The sequence below is a fragment of the Hypanus sabinus genome, unplaced genomic scaffold, assembly GCF_030144855.1.
Source record: "Hypanus sabinus isolate sHypSab1 unplaced genomic scaffold, sHypSab1.hap1 scaffold_2103, whole genome shotgun sequence".
NCBI lineage: Eukaryota > Metazoa > Chordata > Chondrichthyes > Myliobatiformes > Dasyatidae > Hypanus > Hypanus sabinus.
In genome coordinates this window covers 13403-38733 of record NW_026780208.1, presented here as the reverse complement: position 1 = coordinate 38733, position 25331 = coordinate 13403, and the positions used below count along the sequence as shown (strand labels likewise).

The 25331-nt window shown below is 57.9% G+C and overlaps 2 protein-coding genes across 2 annotated transcripts; one reads left to right on the top strand and one right to left on the bottom strand.

Annotated features, from left to right (window-relative positions):
* The first annotated feature begins 1248 nt into the window (after positions 1 to 1248).
* On the top strand, positions 1249 to 13676 carry LOC132387696 (CD209 antigen-like protein E). Its single transcript, XM_059960058.1, has 2 exons — positions 1249 to 1400; positions 11927 to 13676. The coding sequence occupies exons 1-2, from the start codon at positions 1333 to 1335 to the stop codon at positions 12087 to 12089; spliced, it is 231 nt and encodes a 76-aa protein (XP_059816041.1). The 5' UTR covers positions 1249 to 1332; the 3' UTR covers positions 12090 to 13676.
* A 2790-nt stretch (positions 13677 to 16466) lies between these two features.
* Positions 16467 to 20263, bottom strand: LOC132387697 (complement C1r-A subcomponent-like; the record flags this gene model as incomplete). Its single annotated transcript, XM_059960059.1, has 3 exons — positions 16467 to 17425; positions 18847 to 18921; positions 20209 to 20263. Coding segments are annotated over 3 exons (955 nt in total), but the record flags the coding sequence as incomplete, so codon positions are not given.
* Positions 20264 to 25331: the final 5068 nt, after the last annotated feature.

Here is a 25331-nt window from a genome sequence, read left to right as displayed (position 1 = left end):
TGGAGGGAGATTCACTCTGTGTCTGACCCTGGGAGTGTGTGATGGGATGGTGTGGAGGGAGATTCACTCTGTGTTTGACCCCGGGTGTGTGTGATGGGACGGTGTGGTGGGAGATTCACTGTGTGTCTGACCCCGGGAGTGTGTGATGGGACTGTGTGGAGGGAGATTCACTCTGTGTCTGACTCGGGGAGTGTGTGATGGGACGGTGTGGAGGGAGATTCACTCTGTGTCTGACCACGGGAGTGTGTGATGGGACGGTGTGTAGGGAGATTCACTCTGTGTCTGACCCCGGGAGTGTGTGATGGGACGGTGTGGAGGGAGATTCACACTGTGTCTGACCCCGGGAGTGTGTGATGGGACGGTGTGGAGGGAGATTCACTCTGAGCCTGACCTCGGGAGTGTGTGAAGGGATGGGGTGGAGGGAGATTCTCTCTGTGTCTGACCCCGGGAGTGTGTGAAGGGATGGGGTGGAGGGAGATTCACTCTGTGTCTGACCCCGGGAGTGTGTGGTGGGACGGTGTGGAGGGAGATTCACTCTGTGTCTGACCCCGGGAGTGTGTGATGGGACAGTGTGGAGGGAGATTCACTCTGTGTCTGACCCCAGGAGTGTGTGATGGGATGGTGTGGAGGGAGATTCACTCTGTGTCTGACCCCGGGAGTGTGTGATGGGACAGTGTGGAGGGAGATTCACTCTGTGTCTGACCCCGGGAGTGTGTGATGGGATGGAGTGGAGGGAGCTCCACTCTGTGTCTGACCCCGGGAGTGTGTGATGGGACGGTGTGGAGGGAGATTCACTCTGTGTCTGACCCCGGGAGTGTGTGATGGGACGGTGTGGAGGGAGATTCACTCTGTGTCTGACCCCGGGAGTGTGTGATGGGATGGTGTGGAGGGACATTCACTCTGTGTCTGACCCCGGGAGTGTGTGATGGGACGGTGTGGAGGGAGATTCACTCTGTGTCTGACCCCGGGAGTGTGTGATGGGACAGTGTGGAGGGAGATTCACTCTGTGTCTGATCCCGGGAGTGTGTGATGGGATGGAGTGGAGGGAGATTCTCTCTGTGTCTGACCCCGGGATTGTGTGATGGGACAGTGTGGAGGGAGATTCACTCTGTGTCTGACCCCGGGAGTGGGTGATGGGACGGTGTGGAGTGAGATTCACTCTGTGTCTGACCCTGGGAGTGTGTGATGGGACGGCGTGGAGGGAGATTCACTCTGTGTCTGACCCCGGGAGTGGGTGATGGGACGGTGTGGAGCGGGTTCCACTTGTCACCTTTGTCTCCTCTTCAGAAGTTCGTGGCTGGCTTCGACTCCCGCAACGCGTATTGGATTGGTATGCGGGAGGTACCACAGAACCTGAGCTGGGTCTGGGTGGACGGAACTCCCCTGCAAGACGACCTGACGTGAGTGTCTCCGGCTCTGAACCCTTCCTCTTCATGTCCCATCCCCTAGGGCCACAACCCCATCCTCCGCATGCACTTAGAGTGGGCAGGGTCTCCTGCGGGGGTGCAGTAGGCTTTGGCTACCCGGGCTTCCTGTTGGAGAGCTGCTGCCTTGATCTGGGCCAGGTCCCTGACGTTGTCTGAGGCTCAGACGGTCAGAATCGTTTGCCCAAGTCTGCGGTGTCATGTAAATTCATTGAGTCCGTGAGGAGCCCATGTCGTCCATGACAACTTATTATCCTGCCTCAGTAACCGTTGTCGGGCTTCCTGCCAGGTCCAGGAGTCGACTCTAACAGACTCTGTCATCTTCATCGGGAATGATGCCTCCGCCTGGCTAGCCCGGTGGTATTTATACCCCTGACATCCCTCTTTCCTGATTGGTTTGTCCTCAACCAATCAGATTTCTGCCGTGGCAACTTGCTTAAAATCGCTTTCCAGTTCTTACTTGGAGTGAGACCTTCATCTTTGTTGAAATTCTTGGTCAATGGCTTCCATCCTGCCTAGTCCCATCAACCTGCACCTGGCCCATAGCTCTCCATAACCCTTTCATCTATCTACTTATCTATGTACTTATCTACAATATTACAGATGAACTTACCTCCACCATTTCCACTATTAGCTTGTTCCACTGTCTGAGTGAAGTTCCCCCTCACCTTCCTCTCAGTCATTTCACCTTTCGCCCTTAACCCATTACCTCTCATTCTCGTCTCACCCAACCTATGCCTGCTTGCACTTGTCCTATCTATGCCCCTCATAATTTTGTATACCTCTGTCATATCTCCCCTCCATTTCCTCCTCTCTTGGGATGAAGTCCTAACCTGTTCAACCTTTCCTATAACTCAAATCCTCCAGTCCCAGCAACGTCCTTGTAAATTTTCACCACTCTTTAAATCTTATTAATACCTTCAGTAATGGATGACATACCTCTGAGTTTAACAGAGGTATATGGGGCTGTTTTTTAAAGAATGACAAAATGCAGGTTTGTCCATTCCTCCTTGCAAATTTTCTCAAGCTGTGCCAGGTTCGTTGGGAGTGCTGGTGGACAGCAATCTTGACGTCTTGCCAGAGATGTTTGATCGGGTGAAGGTCAGGACTCTGACTGGGCCACTCAGGGACGTCAATTGTCTTCATTTGAAGCCACTGCATGGTTTCTCAGGCAGTGTGATTTGGCTTGTTGTCCTGTTGAAAGATGGACTTCTCCCAGTTTAAGCTTTCTAGCAGAGGCTAGCAAGTTTTTATCCAGGATCTCTCTGTATTTTTCAGCATTCATTGCCCCATCAATCCTGACTAGATTTCTGGTCTCTGCTGCTGAAAATCATCTTCATAGCAGGATGGGATACCATACATTCCAGTATAGATGGGGTTACCTGGCTGATGCACAATATTAGATTTATGCCTCACGTACAGCTTAATGTTGAGGCCAAAAAGTTCCACTTTAGTCTCATCCAAGCACAAGACCTTCTTCCACACCTTTACAGTTTCTTCTGTGTGACTCTTTGCAGTATTTACAGGCAAGGATAAGCTTTTTTTTAGCCGAGCTGCTTCTTTGCCATTCTTCCATAAATACTTGTTTTGTGCAAGGCTTTAAAGATTGTGGAGCCATGAACTTCATCTCCAGTTGCAGCCACTGACTCCTGCAGCTCACTCAGAGTGACTGCTGTTGTCACAGTAGCCTCTCTTACAAGTGCCAATCTTCTCCGGTGACTAAGTTTAGAGGGATCGCCTGACCTGGGCAGTGTGGCTGTGGTTTTGTATTTTTCCACTGATTCACGATGGACTACACTGAGTTCTGAGGAATGTTCAGTGCCTTTGAGATGGTCTTGTACCCTTCCCCAGATTTGTGCTTCGATATTATCACTTGTCTTGAATGTTCTTTAGTCTTCATTTTGGTTTGGTCTGTTGAAAATCTACCATACTGTTGGCCCTTACTGTGAGAGGGGATATTTATTCAAATGATACCCCAGTTCTCTCCATCAGCAAATGGGGTGAGTTGGTAAGGTAATATACAGTATTGCACCTGAGAAAAAGTGGAAGAGAAACACTGAGTGGAGTTGGACAAAAGAAAAGAATGAGATAAGAGGGAGACACCAAGTGGAGAAGCATCTAGGGAGAGACCAGCAGGGATACGTAACATCTTTAACAATGAACTGTCTCCTTGCATTTTCCCTGTCAAGGTGCAACACCTCACATTTCTCTGGGTTAAGCTCCATCTGCCACTTCTCAGCCCATATCTGCAACTTATTTATATCACACTGTATTCTCTGCACATTTTCCACACTATCCACAAGTTCACCGTCTGTAAACTTTACTGACCTCCGTTTATGAAGTTTTTGATAAGAAGCCACGTAAAAACTGAATTATCAAGATACGTGGTTTTGGGGGTTAATATGTCAGCAGGGAGACAGGATTGGTTAACCAATACAAGTCAGGGAGTTGAGATAAATACCAATTGTCCGACTGATTGTACAGAAACACCAATACCCAAGAACAAAAAGCCTGTTAAAAGTGGTAGATGCGGCCCAGTCCATCACAGAAAAAGCTCTCCCCACCATTGAGCTCATCTGCAAAGAGTATTGACAGAAGGAAACAGCATCCATCACCAGTGACCCCCATCATCCAGACCGTGCTCTCTTCTCACTGCTTCCATTGGGCAGGAGGTACAGGAGCCTTGGTCTCACATCACCAGGTTCAGGATCTATTAATACCCTTCAACCATCAGGCTGCTGGTCCAGTGAGAATAACTTCACTCACCTCAATCCTAAACTGATCCCACAACCTATGGACTCACTTTCTCAAATTTCTTTTTACTTATTTTTTATTATTCGCAGTTTGTCTTTTGCACGTTGGTTGTTTGTCAGTCTTTGTGTGTGTTCTTTTCATTAATTCTGTTGTATTTCTCTGTCCTACCATGAACACCACCAAGAAAATGAATCTCAGTGCAATAGAAAGTGACATATTTGTTCAGAGTTCAAAAAGTTCAAAGTAAAATTTATTGTCAGAGTACATACACGCCACTGCACACAACCCTGAGATTCTTTTTTTCTGCGGGCATACTTATCAAATTTGCAGAACAGTAACTGTGAACAGGATCGACGAACAACAAACTGTGCAAATGCAGATATAAATAAATAGCAATAGATAACAAGAGAATGAAATAGCAAGGTAATCAATTTGCTTTGAACATGGAAATGGGTGTTTCTCTGATTGTCAGTCAGCCAGCTCCACGACCATTTCCAACACACACCAACGATTTGTGAAGAGGGGACCGGGAGTAGCATATCTGAGTTTACTGTTGATGCTAAAGTGAGTTGGGAAGCAAATTGTGCAGAGGGCACGGAGCGTCCAGGGAAAGATTGTTACGTACCCTGTAACTGGGTCACTTACCAGCAAAGATAGAGAGGCCCATTGAAGTCTGATGGTACTATTTTTTAACAGCATTTATTGATAAAATACACAAAAATAATATCAATGCAAACATACAGATAATATACGTCGTCAATACTAAATCTAAAAGTGCAGGTATAATAATAATCAATAAGAAATAGCTCTATCGTTGTCTAGGGGATAATGTATTGTCCGATGGAAATATAAAAGTCACTTTGGTTCATTCAAGCTGCAGCCTTTGGTTGGAGTCAAGAGAGAGTGTTTAAACTTGCCCATTCCTTTTATGATGTTAATCCTTCGAGAGTCGGTGGGGGCTGAGTGCTCCTTGGTGTTAGCTAAAGTCGTTCTCCTGTGGCAAGACCCACCAATTCCGAGGCAAATGGAAAAGGACGCACGTGGCTTTCCACCGGCTTTCGCTATTACGCTGTTACAGGATTTCTAGCGTTTCTTCCGGTGCGTCTAAAGGGGCTGTTCCTCAGACCCTCTTTTATCCCCACTCACGGGGTCTCAGATGTCACTCAGGGTGGAATGATGCCATCCCCCGACCAGCCCACGTTGCCTGAGGGCTTCCACGAAGCATAGTACTCAATACACAATTCCGTCTCCGAGAGACAATGGCCTTGTATCAGCTTTGTATCGCTGAGGGCCAGGACATTCCAAACATCGCTCTCTCGTTTCCTGGGTCTCCTGCCCTGACCTAATAGCGATCTTGCGATTCTCAAAAAGGAGGGGGGGGGCACAGGTGTAACAAGATATAAATAGGTTAGGTGAGTGGGCAAGGGTGGAGTTACTGGGTTTGGTAAGTGTGAGCCCATACACTTTCAGAAGGAAAAATAGATGAAAAATGGTGGGAGTTCACACCAAGTTGTTGTGCAGAGGGACTTGGGATTGCTTGTGCATGAAGGTTGCTTTGCAGGTGCAACAGGTTATCAAAGAAGGTAAATGTCTATTCCAGGCTATTTAAGAGCAGGGAGGTTATGCTGTTACCTGTACTAGTCACACCTGTACAGGTGAGGCCACGCCTGGAGTACTGTGTGCAGTTCTGGTCTCCTTACTTGAGGAAGGATAGACTGGCTTTGGAGGTGGTGCAGGGGAGGCTCACCAGGTAGATTTCAGAGATGGCGGGGTTAGACTATGAGGAGAGATTGAGTCGCTATGAGGGGGGACTATACTTGCTGGATTTCAGGAGAGGAATTCTTCTGGGAACATTAAAATTATGCAAGGGACAGATAAGAGAGGCAGGAAAGTTGTTCTCACTAGTAAATAAGGCTAGAACTAGGGGACATAGCCTCAAGATTTGGGGGAGTAGATTTAGGATGGAGACGAGGAGAAACTGCTTTTACCAGAGGGTGGTGAATCTGCGGAACTCTCTGCCCAGGGAAGCAGTGGAGGCTGCCACATTAAACAGGTTTAAGGTTAGATTTTGGCATAGTGAGGGAATTCAGGGTGATGGAGCTGAGTCCACGGTCAGGTCAGCCATGTTTGAAGTAGCGAGCGAGACAGTGACATCTTGCAGGGTGGGAGCCATTTACAAGCTACAGGTCCTGTTGGGGGAGAGTCATCATTTGAAGCAGTGAGTGAGAGAGCAACGTCTCGTAGGGCGGGAGCTGCTTGAACACTGCAAGACCCATCGAGAGTGAATGTGTTTTTCAGCCCATGATAAGAATGGAGGTGTAAGCGGAGTGGCTATTGTTAGAGTGGGCCAGCGTTGGAGTGGCCTGGCTTTGGTGGGAACAGGCCGAGTGGCCTAATTCTGCTCCTTTGTCTTATGGTCTATAGCCTTATGATCTTATTGAATGGCGTAGCAGTCTCGGTGGGCCAGCTGAGCCCAGTCCTGCTACTGCTTCCCATGTTGGTATGTTCTCGACCCCTTGTTCTAGATCCTCCAAACGCAGGAAACAGCATCCACACTGCCACTCAGTCGGGATCCTCCCCGTCGTTCCCCATAACCTCCCCTAAGCAAGGTGACATAGAATACGACAGCACTGTACAGATCCTTTGGCCCGTGATGCTGTGCCAACCTTTTAACCTGTTCTAACCCTTCCCCCCTACTCCACTCTAAATTTTTCCATCATCCACATGCCTTTTGAAGAGTTTCCTTTCATGCCCAAATGTACCTTCCACGCACCCACCACTCTGTAAAACAAACCTTGCACCCAAAATCACCCCCATACCTTCATGCCCCCTTGTACCTTCCACGCACCCACCACTCTGTAAAACAAACCTTGCACCCAAAATCACCCCCATACCTTCATGCCCCCTTGTACCTTCCACGCACCCACCACTCTGTAAAACAAACGCACCCAAAATCACCCCCATACCTTCATGCCCCCTTGTACCTTCCACGCACCCACCACTCTGTAAAACAAACCTTGCACCCAAAATCACCCCCATACCTTCATGCCCCCTTGTACCTTCCACGCACCCACCACTCTGTAAAACAAACCTTGCACCCAAAATCACCCCCATACCTTCATGCCCCCTTGTACCTTCCACGCACCCACCACTCTGTAAAACAAACCTTGCACCCAAAATCACCCCCATACCTTCATGCCCCCTTGTACCTTCCACGCACCCAATAACCTTAGAATTATGTCCCCTGGTATTAGTAATTTCCTCCCTGTGGAAAGATTGTCCACTCGATCTATGCCTTTTATCGTCATACAGATCTCCATCAGTTCGCTTCTCGCATCCTCCTTTGCTCCGGAGAGAAAACCCTTCACCCGCTCACCAGATGTGCTGTGTAATCCAGGCATACCTCCGCTGTACCCTCTCGAAAGCTTCCAGCTCCATCCTCCTTTGGTGGTCAGGGAGACAGGTGCAATGTTAGCATTCATTTCGAAGTAGAAGAGCTAGGTCGTAATGCTGAGGCTTTATAAGGCATCGGTCAGACCACACACGGGGTACTGGGACCAGCCTTGGGCTCCTTATTGAGGACAAGATGTGCTGGTATTGGAGAAGGTCCAGAGGGAGCTGATCCTGGCAATGAAAGGGTTAATGTACGAGGAGCCTTGGAGAGCTCTGGACCTGTACTCACGGGATGCAGGGGATCTCACTGAAACCAAGTGGATGTCGATAGGCCTAGATAGAGCGGACATGGAGAGGATGTTTCCTGTACTGGGGGAGTCTGGGACCAGCGGGCACGGCCTCAGGACACAGGAGCCTCCCTCTAGGTCAGAGATGAGGAGGAATTTCCTCAGCCAGAGGGCGGTGACTCTGGTGAATTCATTACCACCGGCAGCTGGGTGCATTGAAGGCTGGAGGTTGATAGATACTTGATTGGGCAGGGTACCAAAGGTTATGGGGAAAGGGAGGCTGGGGTAGGGGGGATCTGAGAGGCAGAGACAGAGCAGATTGAGAAACCTTCTTCCAAGTGTTGAAACGTCCAACACCAGAGAGCCTGCATTGAAGGTGAGAAGGGGACAGTTCAAAGGAGAGGTGAGGAGCAAGTTTTTTGTACAGAGAGCGATGGGTGTCTGGAATGTGCTACCCGGGGTGGTGCGAGAGGCAGAAACATCAGAGACTTTTAAGAGATGTTTAGTTAGGTAAATGAATGTGAGGAAAATGGAAGATATGGACATTGTGTAGGCTGAAGGGATTAGCTGGGTTGGCATTTCGTTCCTAATGTAGTTGGGTTAGCATAATACTGAGGGCTGAAGGGCCTGTGCTGTGTTGTACTGTGTTTAGGCTCTGTGTTCTAAGGCAGGAGGAGGAGGGAGAATAAATCAGACAAGATGCAAAGACAGAGCAGACTCGATGGGCTGAATGGCCTAATTCTGTCTATATCCTTTGATGAGGCGACACAGACTGAACACAATACTAGCGTGAGAGTGAATGCTGTGCACAGTTCCCCAGTCTCACCAGCACCCCGTGTATCTGGCATTTAGCTCTCCCCCCCCCCCCCCACCCACCCTTACTTCTGACCTCTCATGACCAACAGTAACATCGTGTTAACCGTCCTAATTGCTGTCTGCATCACCAGCCTTTTGTGATCCACTCAGTCGAGTGCCTACGGCGGACCAGGCTGCCCCTTCTCCCTGACCCTCATTAATTGCTCTCTTTCCCAGCCACAGGCCCCCTGCCACACACCACAGGGACAATGACTACGATAAGATGTCCAATTAGTACAGTTCCCGGTCTTGCATTCATTCCCACGTCCTCTATGCCCTGGTGATCACACGTCCAGATCTTTTACTTATTCTAAACTATCTGGGTGAAATGTCAGATGCGGCTTCCTTCTGCACACGGTTTTTTTCTCTCTCTCTCTCCGTCCCCCTCTCTCTTCCCGTCAGCTCTCGTCTACACACTACCTGTCACTTCCCTTATACACACTAGCTAACTCTTTGTCTCAGCTCCCTTCTACACACTAACTACCCCCCTCTCTCTATCTCTCTGTCAGCTTCCTTGTGCACACTACCACTCCCCTGCCCCCCTCTCTCAGCTCCCTCCTACACAAAAACTACTTTGCTCTGTCCCTCTGCCTCCCTTCTACACACTAACTACCCCCCTCTCTCTATCTCTCTCTCTCAGCTCCCTCCTACACACAAACTAACTTTCTCTGCCCCTCTTTATCTGTCTTTTGGTCCGATTTGCTCTGTGTGCCCCCCCTTCTCTCCCTATCTCTTTGCCCCTCTGTCCTTTTCTGTCACCTGCTACTCTTTCTTTTTCTCTTTCTCTCTCTCTTCCTGGATCTGCTGCCTCTGTTCTCCTTTCTCTCTGACCCTCTCTCTTTTTCTAAATACCTGCCTTTCTCCTCTCTGCCTCCCTTCTACACACTAACTACCCCCTCTCTCTATCTGCCTTTCTGCCTCGATGCCCTCACTGACCCTCTGTCTCTCACTCTCATCTTCTCTCTCTCCGTCCTCCGACCCCCATCTCTCTCCGTAATCTGCTTTCTCTCTAACCCCCTCTCTTTCTGCCTTTGGCTTTCTCTCCGCCTCTCCCCCCACCCTCTCTCTCTCTCTCTCGCTCTCTCCATCTCCTCTCTAATCTGCTGTAACTGTGTCTCTTATCCCATTCTCTCGCTGCCTGCCTCTAAATCCCTTTCACTGATCTCCCCCCCTCTCTCTTTGTTGAGAGGGATAGTAAATCAGCCCTGATAGAATGTTGGACAGACTCGATGGGCCAAACAGCCTAATCCTGCTCCTGTGTTTTTGATCCCTCCGTCCCTCTACCCTCTCCAGCACTCACCCGTCTCCCACTCCCTCGTATCTCTCCCTCTGCCTAGATCGGACCGCTACACACCCACACTCACACTCGTCATTTCCCGGTCAAGCTGATGTGCACGAGGTGTACTGCAGCAGCATCACAGGCTCATGGCGTCAGACAGGCGCCATCAGTCCGGTCTGTGGAGAAGATCGAGGAGTGTGTGGTCGTGCAGGGTGGTCACAGCGTTGCTGTACCGAGGCTGTGATTGGGGTCGTGCTAGTCGCAGGAGCCTCCATCATCAGGGATCCTCACCACCCAGGCCACGCTCTTTTCTCACAGCTGCCGTCAGGAAGAAGGTACAGGAGCCTCAGGACTCACACCAGCAGGGTCAGGGACAGTTACTACCCCCCAAACATCCGGCTCCGGAACCAGAGCAGATAACTTCACTCAACACTCACCCCGTTCCTAAACTGTTCCCACAACCTATGGAGTCACTGTCAAGGACTCTTCATCTCAGAATCTTGATATTTATTGTTATTTATTTATCATTATGATTTCTTCTTTTTGTATTTGCACAGTTTGTTGTCGTCTCCACTCTGGTTGAACGGCCTGACTGGTCGGTCTTTCATTGATTCTGTTGTGGTTATTGTTCTATAGATTTATTGAGTATGCCCACAAGAAAATGAATCTCAGGGTTGTATATGGTGATGTCTGGGGTAATTGGAGGTCACAAACAGACAAAGAGTGTGTGAGTTTTAGCAGTATATAGACTTAATTATCATTAGTCTTTCTTCTTTTTGTATTTGCACAGTTTGTTGTCTTCTGCACTCTGGTTGAACGGCCCAACTGGTCGGTCTTTCATTGATTCTGTTGTGGTTATTACTCTTCAAATTCATTTGATATGCCCGCAAGGAAACTGATCTCAGGGCCGCGTACGGTGGCATATCTGTACTTTGTGAGCTGTGCTTCAGGGAGGCCGCTCCTCAACCTGCTGCTGTAGGACAGGGGGCTTCTGGACCTCCCACCCGATGAGAAGAAGGCACAACCGAGAGGGCAAGGACCTTCAACGATGGACGGTGCCTCCTGTAGACAGTACAGCCGATGGGGAAGGATGTGTTTGGCAGGGCCCCTGGCTCTCTGGAGCTGGCAACCAGACGGTGACGCAACCGCAGTCAGACATGTCTGCAGAAGTCCGTCAGGAAAACCTCCGGAGGAAGTCACCTCCCACGTGGGCCCGGGGGAGATGCTAGCGCCCAGCCGACTCTCTCCACCGCCGCTGCCCCAGCTGTACGTCCGCCCTCCTCTCCCCTTGCTGCAGTTGACAGACAGACGGCGGTGCAGTTCTGCCGAGGCTGACCCAGAGGGTGTGTTTGTGGCCCCACTCGATCTGTCCCGCTTTCCACATGGGACAACTTCAGATGCTGCCCTGATCGGGAGGCCCGGTGGTGGGTGGCAATGCAATAGGATCCAGGGTTTAATTCTGCACTGTCCCTCCCACCTCACTCTCCCCTCAATCCCTCCCTCCCACCTCACCCTCCCCTCTCCCACCTCACTCTCCCCTCTCCCACCTCACTCTCCCCTCAATCCCTCCCTCCCACCTCACTCTCCCCTCTCCCACCTCACTCTCCCCTCAATCCCTCCCTCCCACCTCACCCTCCCCTCTCCCACCTCACTCTCCCCTCAATCCCTCCCTCCCACCTCACCCTCCCCTCTCCCACCTCACTCTCCCCTCAATCCCTCCCACCTCACTCTCCCCTCAATCCCTCCCTCCCACCTCACTCCCCTCAATCCCCCCCTCCCACTGCACTCCTCCTCACACCCCCTCATCCAACTCACACCACCTCAATTCCTCACTCTCCCTTACCCACCTCACTCTCTCCCTCCGATCTGACTCTCCCTCACATCTTTCTCTCCGTCTCTACTCTCTCGCTCACCCCCTCCCCGTCCTGCTGCAGGTTCTGGGAGCGGGGCTACCCGACCGGTTACTTTGACTACCAGCTGGAGGTGTTTGGCCACTGCGGCATGCTGCGCAGACGAGCCTGGGTCAACGCCGCCTGCGGCGCGCGCCATCGCTGGATCTGCAAGCGCACCTCCGAGAAGCTGCCCTTCAACCTGTGAGCGCCGGGGAGCCAGTCCACCCCCGTCCCAGAGGGCAGCGGGGGCCCAACACCGCACCCTCGGGTGTCCTTCCACCCTACTCCACCTCTCACTCCAACAACACCCCCCCCCTCGCTCTGAGCTACCCCCTCTGGGAGGAGAGACGCGGCAGATGTGGGGCTGGCGGGTCCCCACTCTGGGATAGATGCTGGGCGTGGGGGCAGAGGGAGATCCCCACTCAAGGAAGGGGCAGTGAAGGAGCTCCGTACTGTGGGAGGGAAGGGAAGGGCACTGGGCTTGGGGCAGTGAGGGATCTCCCCAGTGTGAGGGGCTGCTGAGGGAGTTACCCTCTGTTGGAGAAGCAGTGAGGGATCTCCACACAGTGGGAGCAGTGACTGCGGGACGGTGGGCGTGGGTGGGGCGGTGAGGAGGCTTCCATCTGTTGGAAGAGGTGAGGGATCTCACGGGGGGCACTGGGCTTGGGGCGGTGAGGGATCTCCCCATAGTGTGAGGGGCTGCTGAGGGAGTTACCCTCTGTTGGAGAAGCAGTGAGGGATCTCCGCACAGTGGGAGGAGCAGTGACTGCGGGACGGTGGGCGTGGGTGGGGCGGTGAGGCTTCCATCTGTTGGTAGTGAGGGATCTCACGGGGGGGCACTGGGCTTGGGGCAGTGAGGGATCTCCCCAGTGTGAGGGGCTGCTGAGGGAGTTACCCTCTGTTGGAGAAGCAGTGAGGGATCTCCGCACAGTGGGAGGAGCAGTGACTGCGGGACGGTGGGCGTGGGTGGGGCGGTGAGGCTTCCATCTGTTGGTAGTGAGGGATCTCACGGGGGGGCACTGGGCTTGGGGCGGTGAGGGATCTCCCCATAGTGTGAGGGCGGGTGCACAGAGGATGGTTTAGAGTATCATCGGAGCATGGGGGGGGGGTGAGGGGAGAGAACACCTTGGCAGCAGCCCCACCAAAGCCCCTCTCAGGCATGGAGGGGATAGAGGGGGGTGGGGAAGAGTGGCTCCTGCCTTTGGCCCTTTACTGGTTGGGACGCTTGTAAGGGGTTCGGAGGACGGAGACTGGCGATTGTATCGAGCCGGAGGACTCTCTCATGGCCGTCACTGACTCGAGATTGCGTTGTACTGGATGGTTGATCTGTAATCATACTCCCATCAATAAATCTGTGAAGTCTGGCCGGTGTCTGGGAGAGGATGGTGCCGGGGTCTGTGGGCCATCTCCCTTGTGTCCAACGGCTCTCCCAGAAGGGGACCGGGCTGAGCAAGCAACAGACTGGAAGGGGGAGGGTGACCACAGACTGGGGGAGTGGTAAAGCAGGGCTCCCTCCAGCGGCCCCTCGCGTTTTCTCGCTCTCAGCCACTGTCTTCATTCCCGTCCAACTCACATCCCCACACCCCCTCCTTACTTCCATCACTCCTGTACGGAGAGAGGCACCCAACCTGCCATGTGGTAGAGGCTGAAATGTTAGCGGCTCTTGAAAGATGTCTTGGTCGGCACGTGATTGTGAAAAAATTGAAAAATATGGCCTTCCGGGGTCAGACACAGAGTGAATCTCCCTCCACACCGTCCCATCACACACTCCTGGGGTCAGACACAGAGTGAATCTCCCTCCACACCATCCCATCACACACTCCCGGGGTCAGGCACAGGGTGAAACTCCCTCCACACCGTCCCATCACACACTCCCGGGGTCAGACACAGAGTGAATCTCCCTCCACACCATCCCATCACTGATTCCCGGGGTCAGACACAGGGTGAATCTCCCTCTACACCGTCCCAACACACACTCCCGGGGTCAGACACAAAGTGAATCTCACTCCACACCGTCCCAACACACACTCCCGGGGTCAGACACAAAGTGAATCTCACTCCGCACCCTCCCAGCACACACTGCCGGGGTCAGACACAGGGTGAATCTCCCTCCACACCGTCCCATCACACACTCCCGGGGTCAGACAGAGTGGATCTCCCTCCACACCATCCCATCACACTCTGCCGGGGTCAGACACAGGGTGAAACTCCCTCCGCACCGTCCCATCACACACTCCCGGGATCAGACTCAGAGTGAATCTCCCTCCACACCATCCCATCACACACTCCCGGGGTCAGACACAGAGTGAATCTCCCTTCACACCGTCCCATCACACATTCCCGGGGTCAGACACAGAGTGAATCTCCCTCCATACCGTCCCATCACACACTCCTAGAGTCAGACACAGTGTGAATCTCCCTCCACACCGTCCCATCACACACTCCCGGGGTCAGACACAGAGTGAATCTCCCTCCACACCGTCCCATCACACACACCCGGGGTCAGACACAGAGTGAATCTCCCTCCACACCGTCCCATCACACACACCCGTGGTCAGACACAGAGTGAATCTCCCTCCACACCGTCCCATCACACACTCCCGGGGTCAGACACAGAGTGAATCTCCCTCCACACCATCCCATCACACACTCCCGGGGTCAGACACAGAGTGAATCTCCCTCCACACCGTCCCATCACACAGTCCCGGGGTCAGACACAGTGGGAATCTCCCTCCACACCGTCCCATCACACACTCCTGGAGTCAGACACAGTGTGAATCTCCCTCCACACCGTCCCATCTCACACTCCTGGGGTCAGACACAGAGTGAATCTCCCTCCACACCGTCCCATCACACACACCCGGGGTCAGACACAGAGTGAATCTCCCTCCACACCGTCCCATCACACACACCCGTGGTCAGACACAGAGTGAATCTCCCTCCACACCGTCCCATCACATACTCCCGGGGTCAGACACAGAGTGAATCTCCCTCCACACCGTCCCATCACATACTCCCGGGGTCAGACACAGGGTGAATCTCCCTCCGCACCGTCCCATCACACACTCCCGGGGTCAGACACAGAGTGAATCTCCCTCCACACCGTCCCATCACACACTCCCGGGGTCAGACACAGAGTGAATCCCCCTCCACACCATCCCATCACATACTCCCGGGTCAGACACAGAGTGAATCTCCCTCCACACCGTCCCGTCACACACTCCCGGGGTCAGACACAGAGTGAATCTCCCTCCACACCGTCCCATCACACACTCCCGGGGTCAGACACAGGGTGAATCTCCCTCCACACCGTCCCATCACACACTCCCGGGGTCAGACACAGAGTGAATCTCCCTCCACACCGTCCCATCACACACTCCCAGCGTCAGACACAGAGTGAATCCCCCTCCGCACCGTCCCATCACACACTGCTGAACGGAGGTTGTGTGGAACGAGTGCCTATTGATCTCTCTCTCTCTCTCTCTCTGTCTGCTGTGTTTAGTGTTCTGGGACCAGATGTCCTCAGCGATGTTTACACAGTTCACAGCCGTCCTCACGGTCACGAACTCCTGGCGGGAAATGTCCCCAAGGTCTGGATTCCATCCCAAATCTGTCTCTGCGGCCTCCCTTTGAAACTCTCTCCTGACATGCAGAATCCTTCCCAGAACATGCAGATGCTCTTTCGGGGCAGGGGAAATTGCAATTCCCTGTCAGGCGAGATACGGGAAAGGGGGTTGGGTGGTGTGTTTGGAGTGAGTGAGGGGCAAAGGGAGCGGAAACGGTTGGAATGAGAGATGTGTTGCTTGACGAAAGGAGAGAGAGAGAGAGAGAGAATAACAGGAGTGGGTTGGCAAATGGGAACAAAAGATAATCTGCAGATACTGGAAATCCGAAGCAACAGAATTAATGATGAGGAGTCAGAGTTAGAGGGTCGAGGGGTGTGAGGATGGTAGGAGCCTGTGCACATCAACGATTCCTCCTGCTAGATACTCCATCCTCCACCTCTCCTCCATCAGTGACCTTCCCTCAGCTCCCCTTTTCCTGCCACACTGCCCCATCAATCAGCTCCCCTCACCACCTTTCCACATTGCCGTGCTGGTGCCAACCAAACTAATCAAAAATTAAACTGATCACACCCAAGTCAGATGAATCTTGTTTAAGATTAAAAATAATTCAATCTTAACCAATTCCTTCTTGCATTATTCTAATCTAATTTCAAAACCATCATCCAATTTCAATACATTTGAACCAAAATTAAACTAATCTGAATCCAGATTCTATTAATCATGTTTAAAATGATACAAATCCCACCCCAAAGCCAGCCAGACCTTAGTCGCCGAATGGCCTCGTCTGCTTGTACCTCTTCTGGTCTTAAAATAAATCCTATGTTAAAATTAAATTAATGCAACTGGAACCACATCGATCCAAATTAAATATTTAATCTCTAAAATTAATCTAAATCCATTCTGAACCGATCCCGTCCAAAAATCACACCACTCCCATCCCTAAATAATTATGCCCCATTTAAAATTCAACTCCAGTCCATCAAGGTTGATCTGAAAAGAGGTAAAACACACCAGTCCGAAGGTGCAGTCACCCCTCCTGGGGGTTGTGAGGGGGTCTGGACGGTAACTGTGCGGGACAGGTTGGGGAGTGGATGACGGCGGGTGGCTGGGAGTGGAGAGGGACGACGGTGGGGGGATTTGGCGTTGGGTGTCAGTCCTGGCCCCCGGCCATTGTCTGGCGGATCCAGGGCAGGTAGCTCTCCACGCGGGTGTAGACGCCGTAGGTGCCGTTGCGGCCGCAGCCGAGCCCCCAGGACACCAGGCCGGTCACGTACCAGGCGTCGTCGTCCCGCCGGCGGACGGCGAACGCCCCGCCGCTGTCGCCCTGGCACGAGTCCGTCTCGCCGAGGCCCGTGCCGGCGCAGAACATACCGGGCCCCAGGCGGAGCAGCTCGCCCCCCAGCCCTTGCTGCGCCTTCTCCATCACCCGGCGGCACCTCTCCTGGTCGGCCACGGGCAGCCCCACGTAGTGCAGCCGGTTGAGCAGCCTCTGGTCCTGCGTGACGCCCCAGCCCGCCACGTAGCCCAGCTGCCCGGTGCCGTAGAGCTGGGTGTGGCCCCGCTCGGGCAGGCAGGCGGGGACGACGTAGCGGCCGAGGGTGACCGGCGCGGCCAGCTTGATCAGGGCCAGGTCGTGGGTGAACTGCGGGTTGTCGCCGCCCGCGTACCCCGGGTGCAGGTAGACCCCCTCCACCGGCTGGCCGGCCGACTCCAGCAGGTCCTCCAGGTCGTTGTCGCCCAGGTAGACGCCGTAGCTCCTCAGCGTCTTGGCGTCCGGCCGCGGCTGGTGCTTGAGCCAGAAGACGTGGGCGGCGGTCAGCACCCAGCGCGGGTCGATCAGCACCCCGGAGCCCCGGCCCTGCTGCTGCGGGGGCCGCAGGTACACCTGCCAGGGGGAAGCTGGCGTTGGGCGCCGGGGCGCCCCCGAAGATCCGAGCTGTTCCCCTGTCCACGGGCTGCTCCGGCTTCCCGCACACTGCGGGGGCAAGTGGGGTAGGGAGTAAGAGGGAGAGCGGGGTGGGGGGGGGGGGTTAGCGATCATCTAACTACAACGAGGGAGAGGGACTGCGGGGTGGGGTCGGATATTCCGGTTTTGCCAGAGCGGGGTGGTGGAAGCACGGAGAGAGGATGGGGAGTGAACACGGTGGGGGAGAAAGAGCAAGGGGGATAGAGGGAGAACAGGGGTGAACCTGGGGGGGGGGGATATAGTGAGAGGAAGAGTGATGGGGGTATAAGGGGGGAGAGAGAGAGAAAGTAAATGACCCCGGAGTGGGGGAGGAGGGAGAGGAAGCCAGGGGAGTATGAGCAGGGATGGGGGGGGAATGACAAGAGCGTTACACTGTGGGTGTAACCCCAGGAGCTGATGGATTAGGTGAGGAGGTGGTTGGGGTGGGCAGTGGATTCAGGGAGTCTCAACTCCGAAACCAGGCCCTTCAGCCCATCGGGACCATGTCGACCAAGATTCCCATCCAGGTTTGCCCCATCTGGTTCCTGTCCTACCCAAGTCCTGCCCCTACCACTTCTTCTGGCAGCTCACACCATCAACTCAATTCCCCCCCACCCCCGGGTGGCAAAGTTGTCCCTCATGTTTCCCCCCCCCCCCCACCTTCAGCTTCTGCCTTCGAACTTCACTCCTCTCCTGGGAGGTAGACTGTGTGCGCTCACCCCCAATCTGCCCCTGGAATGATCTCGTAAAATGCGACGAGGTTCCCCCGCCACCCCCCAGTCCAAGGATCAAAGGCCCAGCTCTTCCTGATTACTCGGGCCCCCGAATCGCCTTTGTAAGTTCCCTGTGCCCTCTCCGGCTGGCCCCCGTCATTCCTTTCACTGGGTGACGAAAACCACAGGACGTTCGACAAACGTCTGGTGTAACTGCAGCAAGACATCTCAGTATCCTGACCGATGAACGTCGGCTCAGCCCCTCTCCCCCACCCACCCAGCCCACCTTCAGCACGCTGTTCTCCAACACCGGCCAGGGTCCCGCTGTTGACTGTGACAGTCCTCTGGACTGACTCTCCAACCAGCTACACCTCACACCCACCACAATTAAACTCCATTTGCCCACAACTGATTTAGCATTGAATGTCCCCCCCCCCCCCCCCCCCCGGCCTTTTAAGCCACGCTGGCCACTGATTTAGTCCCAGTCACGGGCCAATTCACAGTGACTAATGAACCTACCACCCAGTATGTCTTTGGACGTGGTCACCCACGGGGTGAACCTATAAACTTGGTGGGAATTGAACCCGGGTCTCCTGTATTGTGCTGACCACTGCGCCAGACTGCCCTGCAATCTTCAATAGCAACTAAAATAGTAGGGGTGTAACTGTGTGTGTGAGAGAGAGGCGGAGGGAAGGAGGGAGGGAGGATGAGGGAAGGCAGGCCGGTGTGGGAATTTACCTGGGGCACAGTAGGGAATGGTCTCCCTGACACTGCGGTTGATCCAGCGACGAGAAGCTGTGCAGGTATAGGTTCCTGGAGAAGCAGAGAGCAGGCATCAGCCCCGCGGCTCGAGACTGACAGGGTGAGGCTCGGAGAACGAAGGGCACGGAGGCCGGGGGGGAGCCGCAACACAAAGGAACAGATCAGGCCATTCAGTCCATCGAGTCTGCTCCTTCATTCCATCATTGCTGATTTACTATCCCACTCAACCCTACTCTCCTGCCTCCTCCCCATAACCTTTCACACTCCAACTAATCAGGAACCTATCAACTTATAAATACAGCCAGAGATTTGGCCTCCACAGATTCACCTCCCTCCTGCTAAAGCAGTTGCTCCTATCCTCTGTGCTTGTACAGTATTCGGAGGCTGTGTCCTCTGGTCCCAGACTATAGAGACACTCTGTCCACGGCAGGATGGGGAGGGGCGGGAAGAGGGATGGGAGACGGGGGTGAAGGAGAGTGATCACAGTCCCTCCCTCCCTCCCTCCACCTCTCTGCCTGACCCCAGGACATCCCAGACCCAGATTTTCCCTCCCTCCGCCTGTCTGTCCCGGCCACTGAGAGCCAACGTGGTTCTCCCTTATCGTCCTGACACTCGGGAACTTCCTGTTGAAACACTGGCTCAGTCCTCCACCACAGAGGCTGGCCGGCAGCCGAGAGGCCCCCGACTTGCCCGCCCTCCAGTTCAGACCTCGCCAGAGGTGGGGGAGGGAGATGAGCTGGAGAGAGGGAGGGGCTGGAAAGGAGGAGGAGAAAGGGAGGGAGATGGGGAGGCGGAGGGAGGTGGGAAGGAGGGGAGCAAGGAAGGGAGAGGACGTAGAGTGGGGAAGGAGGGAGGGAGGGTAGGCAAGAGTGAGGGAGAACACATCCTCCCACTCCCCTTTCACTGACTGTCCCCCACCCCACTGTCTCCATGTAACCCCTCCCACACTCCCTACCTCCACCTTCCCCTCCACTCCCCATCTACTGCGCCTCCCTCTTTCCCTCCTCCACCCTCCGTCATTCCTCTATATCTTCACTCCCTTCCTATACCTCCTCCCTCTGCCTTCCCCATCTACCACCACTCCTCCCACCCACATCCCTACCTGCCCCCTCACTCCTTGCTCCCTCGTTCCTACCTCCACTCCCTCCTTTCACCTTCCTTAACTTCTCCCTCCCACACCTCCTTCCTTCACATCCCCTTCTCTCCCTCCCCACCTTATAATCTCTCCCTCTTTACCTCCCTCTCCCTCCCTCCCTCCACTTCTCCTTCCGCACATACTACCAGCCTATCTCCATCCTCCGCAATCCCTCCACCCGCCCCCCCACCGGTGCCACTCACCGTCGCCCGGACTCTCCATGTGGTAGTGGGGGTGACAGGAGTACTGGATGCGGGTCTGGTATCCGTTCCTCACACGGCTGCTCTCCACCACGCGGAATCGGCCGTTCTCCAGGTGCTGGGGCTCCCCGCAGTCGATCACTGAGTGGGCAAGAGCGGGACAGAGGTGACCACGGTCCCGACCTACAGCCTCAACCTCCCCGGAACACCCCCTCCACTTTACTGCCCTTCGGTGTCCCTCACCCTGCGGTCCCACTCCCCCCCACTCCGGGTCCCTCACCCTGAGGTCCCACTCCCCCCCACTCAGGGTCCCTCACACTGCGGTCCCACTCCCCCCCCACTCCGGGTCCCTCACCCTGCGGTCCCACTCCCCCCCACTCCGGGTCCCTCACCCTGAGGTCCCACTCCCCCCCCACTCAGGGTCCCTCACACTGCGGTCCCACTCCCCCCCCACTCCGGGTCCCTCACCCTGCGGTCCCACTCCCCCCTCACTCCAGGTCCCTCACCCTGCGGTCCCACTCCCCCCCAGGTCCCTCACCCTGCGGTCCCACTCCCCCTCACTCCAGGTCCCTCACCCTGCGGTCCCCACTCCCCCCCAGGTCCCTCACCCTGCGGTCCCACTCCCCCCCCACCCGGGTCCCTCACCCTGCGGTCCCACTCCCCCTCACTCCAGGTCCCTCACCCTGCGGTCCCACTCCCCCCTCACTCCGGGTCCCTCACCCTGCGGTCCCACTCCCCCCCACTCCGGGTCCCTCACCCTGAGGTCCCACTCCCCCCCACTCAGGGTCCCTCACACTGAGGTCCCACTCCCCACCTGGGTCCCTCACCCTGCGGTCCCACTCCCCCTCACTCTGGGTCCCCTCACCCTGCAGTCCCACTTCCCCCCCCCGGGTCCCTCACCTTGCGGTCCCACACCCCCTCACTCCGGGTCCCTCACCCTGCAGTCCCACTCCCCCCCCCCAGGTCCTCACCCTGCGGTCCTGCTCCCCCCCCACTCCGGGTCCCTCACCCTGCAGCCCCACTCACCGCCCCGGGTCCCTCACCCTGAGGTCCCACTCCAGGTCCCTCACTCCGGGGCCCCACTCCAGGACCCTCAATCTGGGTCCCTCACCCTGTGGCCCCACTCCGGGTCCCTCACCCCTGCAGTCCCACTCCCCCCCCCCGGGTCCCTCACCCTGCGGTCCCACTCCCCCCCACTCCGGGGTCCCTCACCCTGCGGTCCCACTCCCCCCCCACCCCGGGTCCCTCACCCTGCGGGTCCCTCTCCCCCTCACTCTGGGTCCTCACCCTGCGGTCCCACTCCCCCTCACTCCGGGTCCCTCACCCTGCGGTCCCACTCCCCCCCCACCCCGGGTCCCTCACCCTGCGGTCCCTCTCCCCCTCACTCTGGGTCCTCACCCTGCGGTCCCACTCCCCCTCACTCCGGTCCCTCACCCTGAGGTCCCACTCCAGGTCCCTCACTCCGGGGCCCCACTCCAGGTCCCTCACTTTGGGTCCCTCACCCTGTGGCCCCACTCCGGGTCCCTCACCCTGCGGTCCCACTCCCCCCCCCGGGTCTCTCACCCTGAGGTCCCTCTCCCCCCCCCCGGGACCCTCATCCTGCGGTCCCACTCCCCCCCCCCCCCCGGTTCCCTCACCCTGCGGTCCCACTCCCCCCCACTCCGGGTCCCTCGCCCTGCGGTCCCACTCCCCCCCTGGGTCCCTGACCCTGCGGTCCCACTCCCCACCCCCGGGTCCCTCACCCTGCGGTCCCACTCCCACTCCGGGTCCCTCACCCTGCGGTCCCACTCCCCCCCCCCCCCCCCGGGTCCCTCACCCTGCGGTCCCACTCCCCCCCCCCCGGGTCCCTCACCCTGCGGTCCCACTCCCCCCCCACTCCGGGTCCCTCACCCTGCGGTCCCACTCCCCCCCCACTCCGGGTCCCTCACCCTGCGGTCCCACTCCCCCCCCCCGGGACCCTCACCCTGCAGTCCCACTCCCCCCTCACTCTGGGTCCCTCACCCTGCGGTCCCATTCCCCCCCGGGTCCCTCACCCTGCGGTCCCCACTCCCCCCCGGGTCCCCTCACCCTGCGGTCCCACTCCCCCCAACTCCGAGTCCCTCACCCTGTGGTCCCACTCCCCCTCACTCCAGGTCCCTCACCCTGCGGTCCCACTCCCCACCCACCCGGGTCCCTCACCCTGCGGTCCCACTCCCCCCCCACCCGGGTCCCTCACCCTGCGGTCCCCACTCCCCTCCCACCCGGGTCCCTCACCCTGCGGTCCCACTCCCCCCCTGGGTCCCTCACCCTGCGGTCCCACTCCCCCTCACTCCGGGTCCCTCACCCTGCGGTCCCACTCCCCCTCACTCCAGGTCCCTCACCCTGCGGTCCCACTCCCCCCCAGGTCCCTCACCCTGCGGTCCCACTCCCCCCCCACCCGGGTCCCTCACCCTGCGGTCCCACTCCCCCTCACTCCAGGTCCCTCACCCTGCAGTCCCACTCCCCCCCCTGGGTCCCTCACCCTGCGGTCCCACTCCCACCCCCGGGTCCCTCACCCTGCGGTCCTACTCCCCCCCTGGGTCCCTCACCCTGCGGTCCCACTCCCACCCCACTCCGGGTCCCTCACCCTGCGGTCCTACTCCCCCCCTGGGTCCCTCACCCTGCAGTCCCACTCCCCCCCTGGTCCCTCACCCTGCGGTCCCACTCCCACCCCACTCCGGGTCCCTCACCCTGCGGTCCTACTCCCCCCCTGGGTCCCTGACACTGCAGTCCCACTCCCCCCCCTGGGTCCCTCACCCTGCGGTCCCACTCCCCCCCCCCGGGTCCCTCACCCTGCGGTCCTACTCCCCCCCTGGTCCCTCACCCTGCGGTCCCACTCCCACCCCACTCCGGGTCCCTCACCTGCGGTCCCACTCCCCACCCACCGGGTCCCTCACCCTGCGGTCCCACTCCCCCCCACTCCGGGGTCCCTCACCCTGCGGTCCCACTCCCCCCTCACTCCGGGTCCCTCACCCTGCGGTCCCACTCCCCCCCCCCCGGGTCCCTCACCCTGCGGTCCCACTCCCCCCCACTCCGGGTCCCTCACCCTGCGGTCCTACTCCCCCCCTGGGTCCCTCACCCTGCGGTCCCACTTCCCCCCCCCCCCCCGGGTCCCTCACCCTGCGGTCCCACTCCCCCCCACTCCGGGTCCCTCACCCTGTGGTCCCACTCCCCCCCCCCCCGGGTCCCTCACCCTGCGGTCCCACTCCCCCCCCCCCCCCGGGTCCCTCACCCTGCGGTCCCACTCCCACCCCACTCCGGGTCCCTCACCCTGCGGTCCCCACTCCCCCACCCCCGGGTCCCTCACCCTGCGGTCCCACTCCCACCCCCCCGGGACCCTCACCCTGCGGTCCCACTCCCCCCCCCACCCGGTTCCTCACCCTGCGGTCCCACTCCCCCCAACTCCGAGTCCCTCACCCTGTGGTCCCACTCCCCCTCACTCCAGGTCCCTCACCCTGCGGTCCCAGTCCCCCCCCCACCCGGGTCCCTCACCCTGCGGTCCCACTCCCCCCCCACCCGGGTCCCTCACCCTGCGGTCCCACTCCCCCCAACTCCGAGTCCCTCACCCTGTGGTCCCACTCCCCCTCACTCCAGGTCCCTCACCCTGCGGTCCCACTCCCCCCCCCACTCCGGGTCCCTCACCCTGCGGTCCCACTCCCCCCCCCCGGGTCCCTCACCCTGCGGTCCCACTCCCCCCCACTCCGGGTCCCTCACCCTGCGGTCCCACTCCCCCCCACTCCGGGTCCCTCACCCTGCGGTCCCACTCCCCCCTCACTCCGGGTCCCTCACCCTGCGGTCCCACTCCCCCCCGGGTCCCTCACCCTGCGGTCCCACTCCCCCACAGGTCCCTCACCCTGCGGTCCCACTCCCCCCCACTCCGGGTCCCTCACCCTGCGGTCCCACTCCCCCCCCCCCCGGGTCCCTCACCCTGCGGTCCCACTCCCCCCCACTCCGGGTCCCTCACTCTGCGGTCCCACTCCCCCCCGGGTCCCTCACCCTGCGGTCCCACTCCCCCACAGGTCCCTCACCCTGCGGTCCCACTCCCCCCCACTCCGGGTCCCTCACCCTGCGGTCCCACTCCCCCCTCACTCCGGGTCCCTCACCCTGCGGTCCCACTCCCCCCCAGGTCCCTCACCCTGCGGTCCCACTCCCCCCCGGGTCCCTCACCCTGCGGTCCCACTCCCCCCCTTGTCCCTCACCCTGCGGTCCCACTCCCCCCCACTCCGGGTCCCTTACCGTGCGGTCCCACTCCCCCCCACTCCGGGTCCCTCACCCTGCGGTCCCACTCCCCCCCAGGTCCCTCACCCTGCGGTCCCACTCCCCCCCGGGTCCCTCACCCTGCGGTCCCACTCCCCCCCGGGTCCCTCACCCTGCGGTCCCACTCCCCCCCGGGTCCCTCACCCTGCGGTCCCACTCCCCCCCGGGTCCCTCACCCTGCGGTCCCACTCCGCCCCTGGGTCCCTCACCCTGCGGTCCCACTCCGCCCCTGGGTCCCTCACCCTGCGGTCCCCCTACCCCCCTGGGTCCCTCACCCTGCGGTCCCACTCCCCCCTCACTCCGGGTCCCTCACCCTGCGGTCCCACTCCCGCCCAGGTCCCTCACCCTGCGGTCCCCCTCCCCCCCGGGTCTCTCACCCTGCGGACCCACTCCCCCCCAGGTCCCTCACCCTGCGGTCCCACTCCCCCCCTGGGTCCCTCACCCTGCGGTCCCACTCCCCCCCGGGTCCCTCACCCTGCGGTCCCACTCCCCCCTCACTCCGGGTCCCTCACCCTGCGGTCCCACTCCCCCCCGGTTCCCTCACCCTGCGGTCCCACTCCCCCTCACTCCGGGTACCTCACCCTGCGGTCCCACTCCCCCCCTGGGTCCCTCACCCTGCGGTCCCACTCCCCCCCTGGGTCCCTCACCCTGCGGTCCCACTCCCCCCCCACCCGGGTCCCTCACCCTGCGGTCCCACTCCCCCCCTGGGTCCCTCACCCTGCGGTCCCACTCCCCCTCACTCCGGGTCCCTCACCCTGCGGTCCCACTCCCCCTCACTCCGGGTCCCTCACCCTGCGGTCCCACTCCCCCCCAGGTCCCTCACCCTGCGGTCCCACTCCCCCCCACCCGGG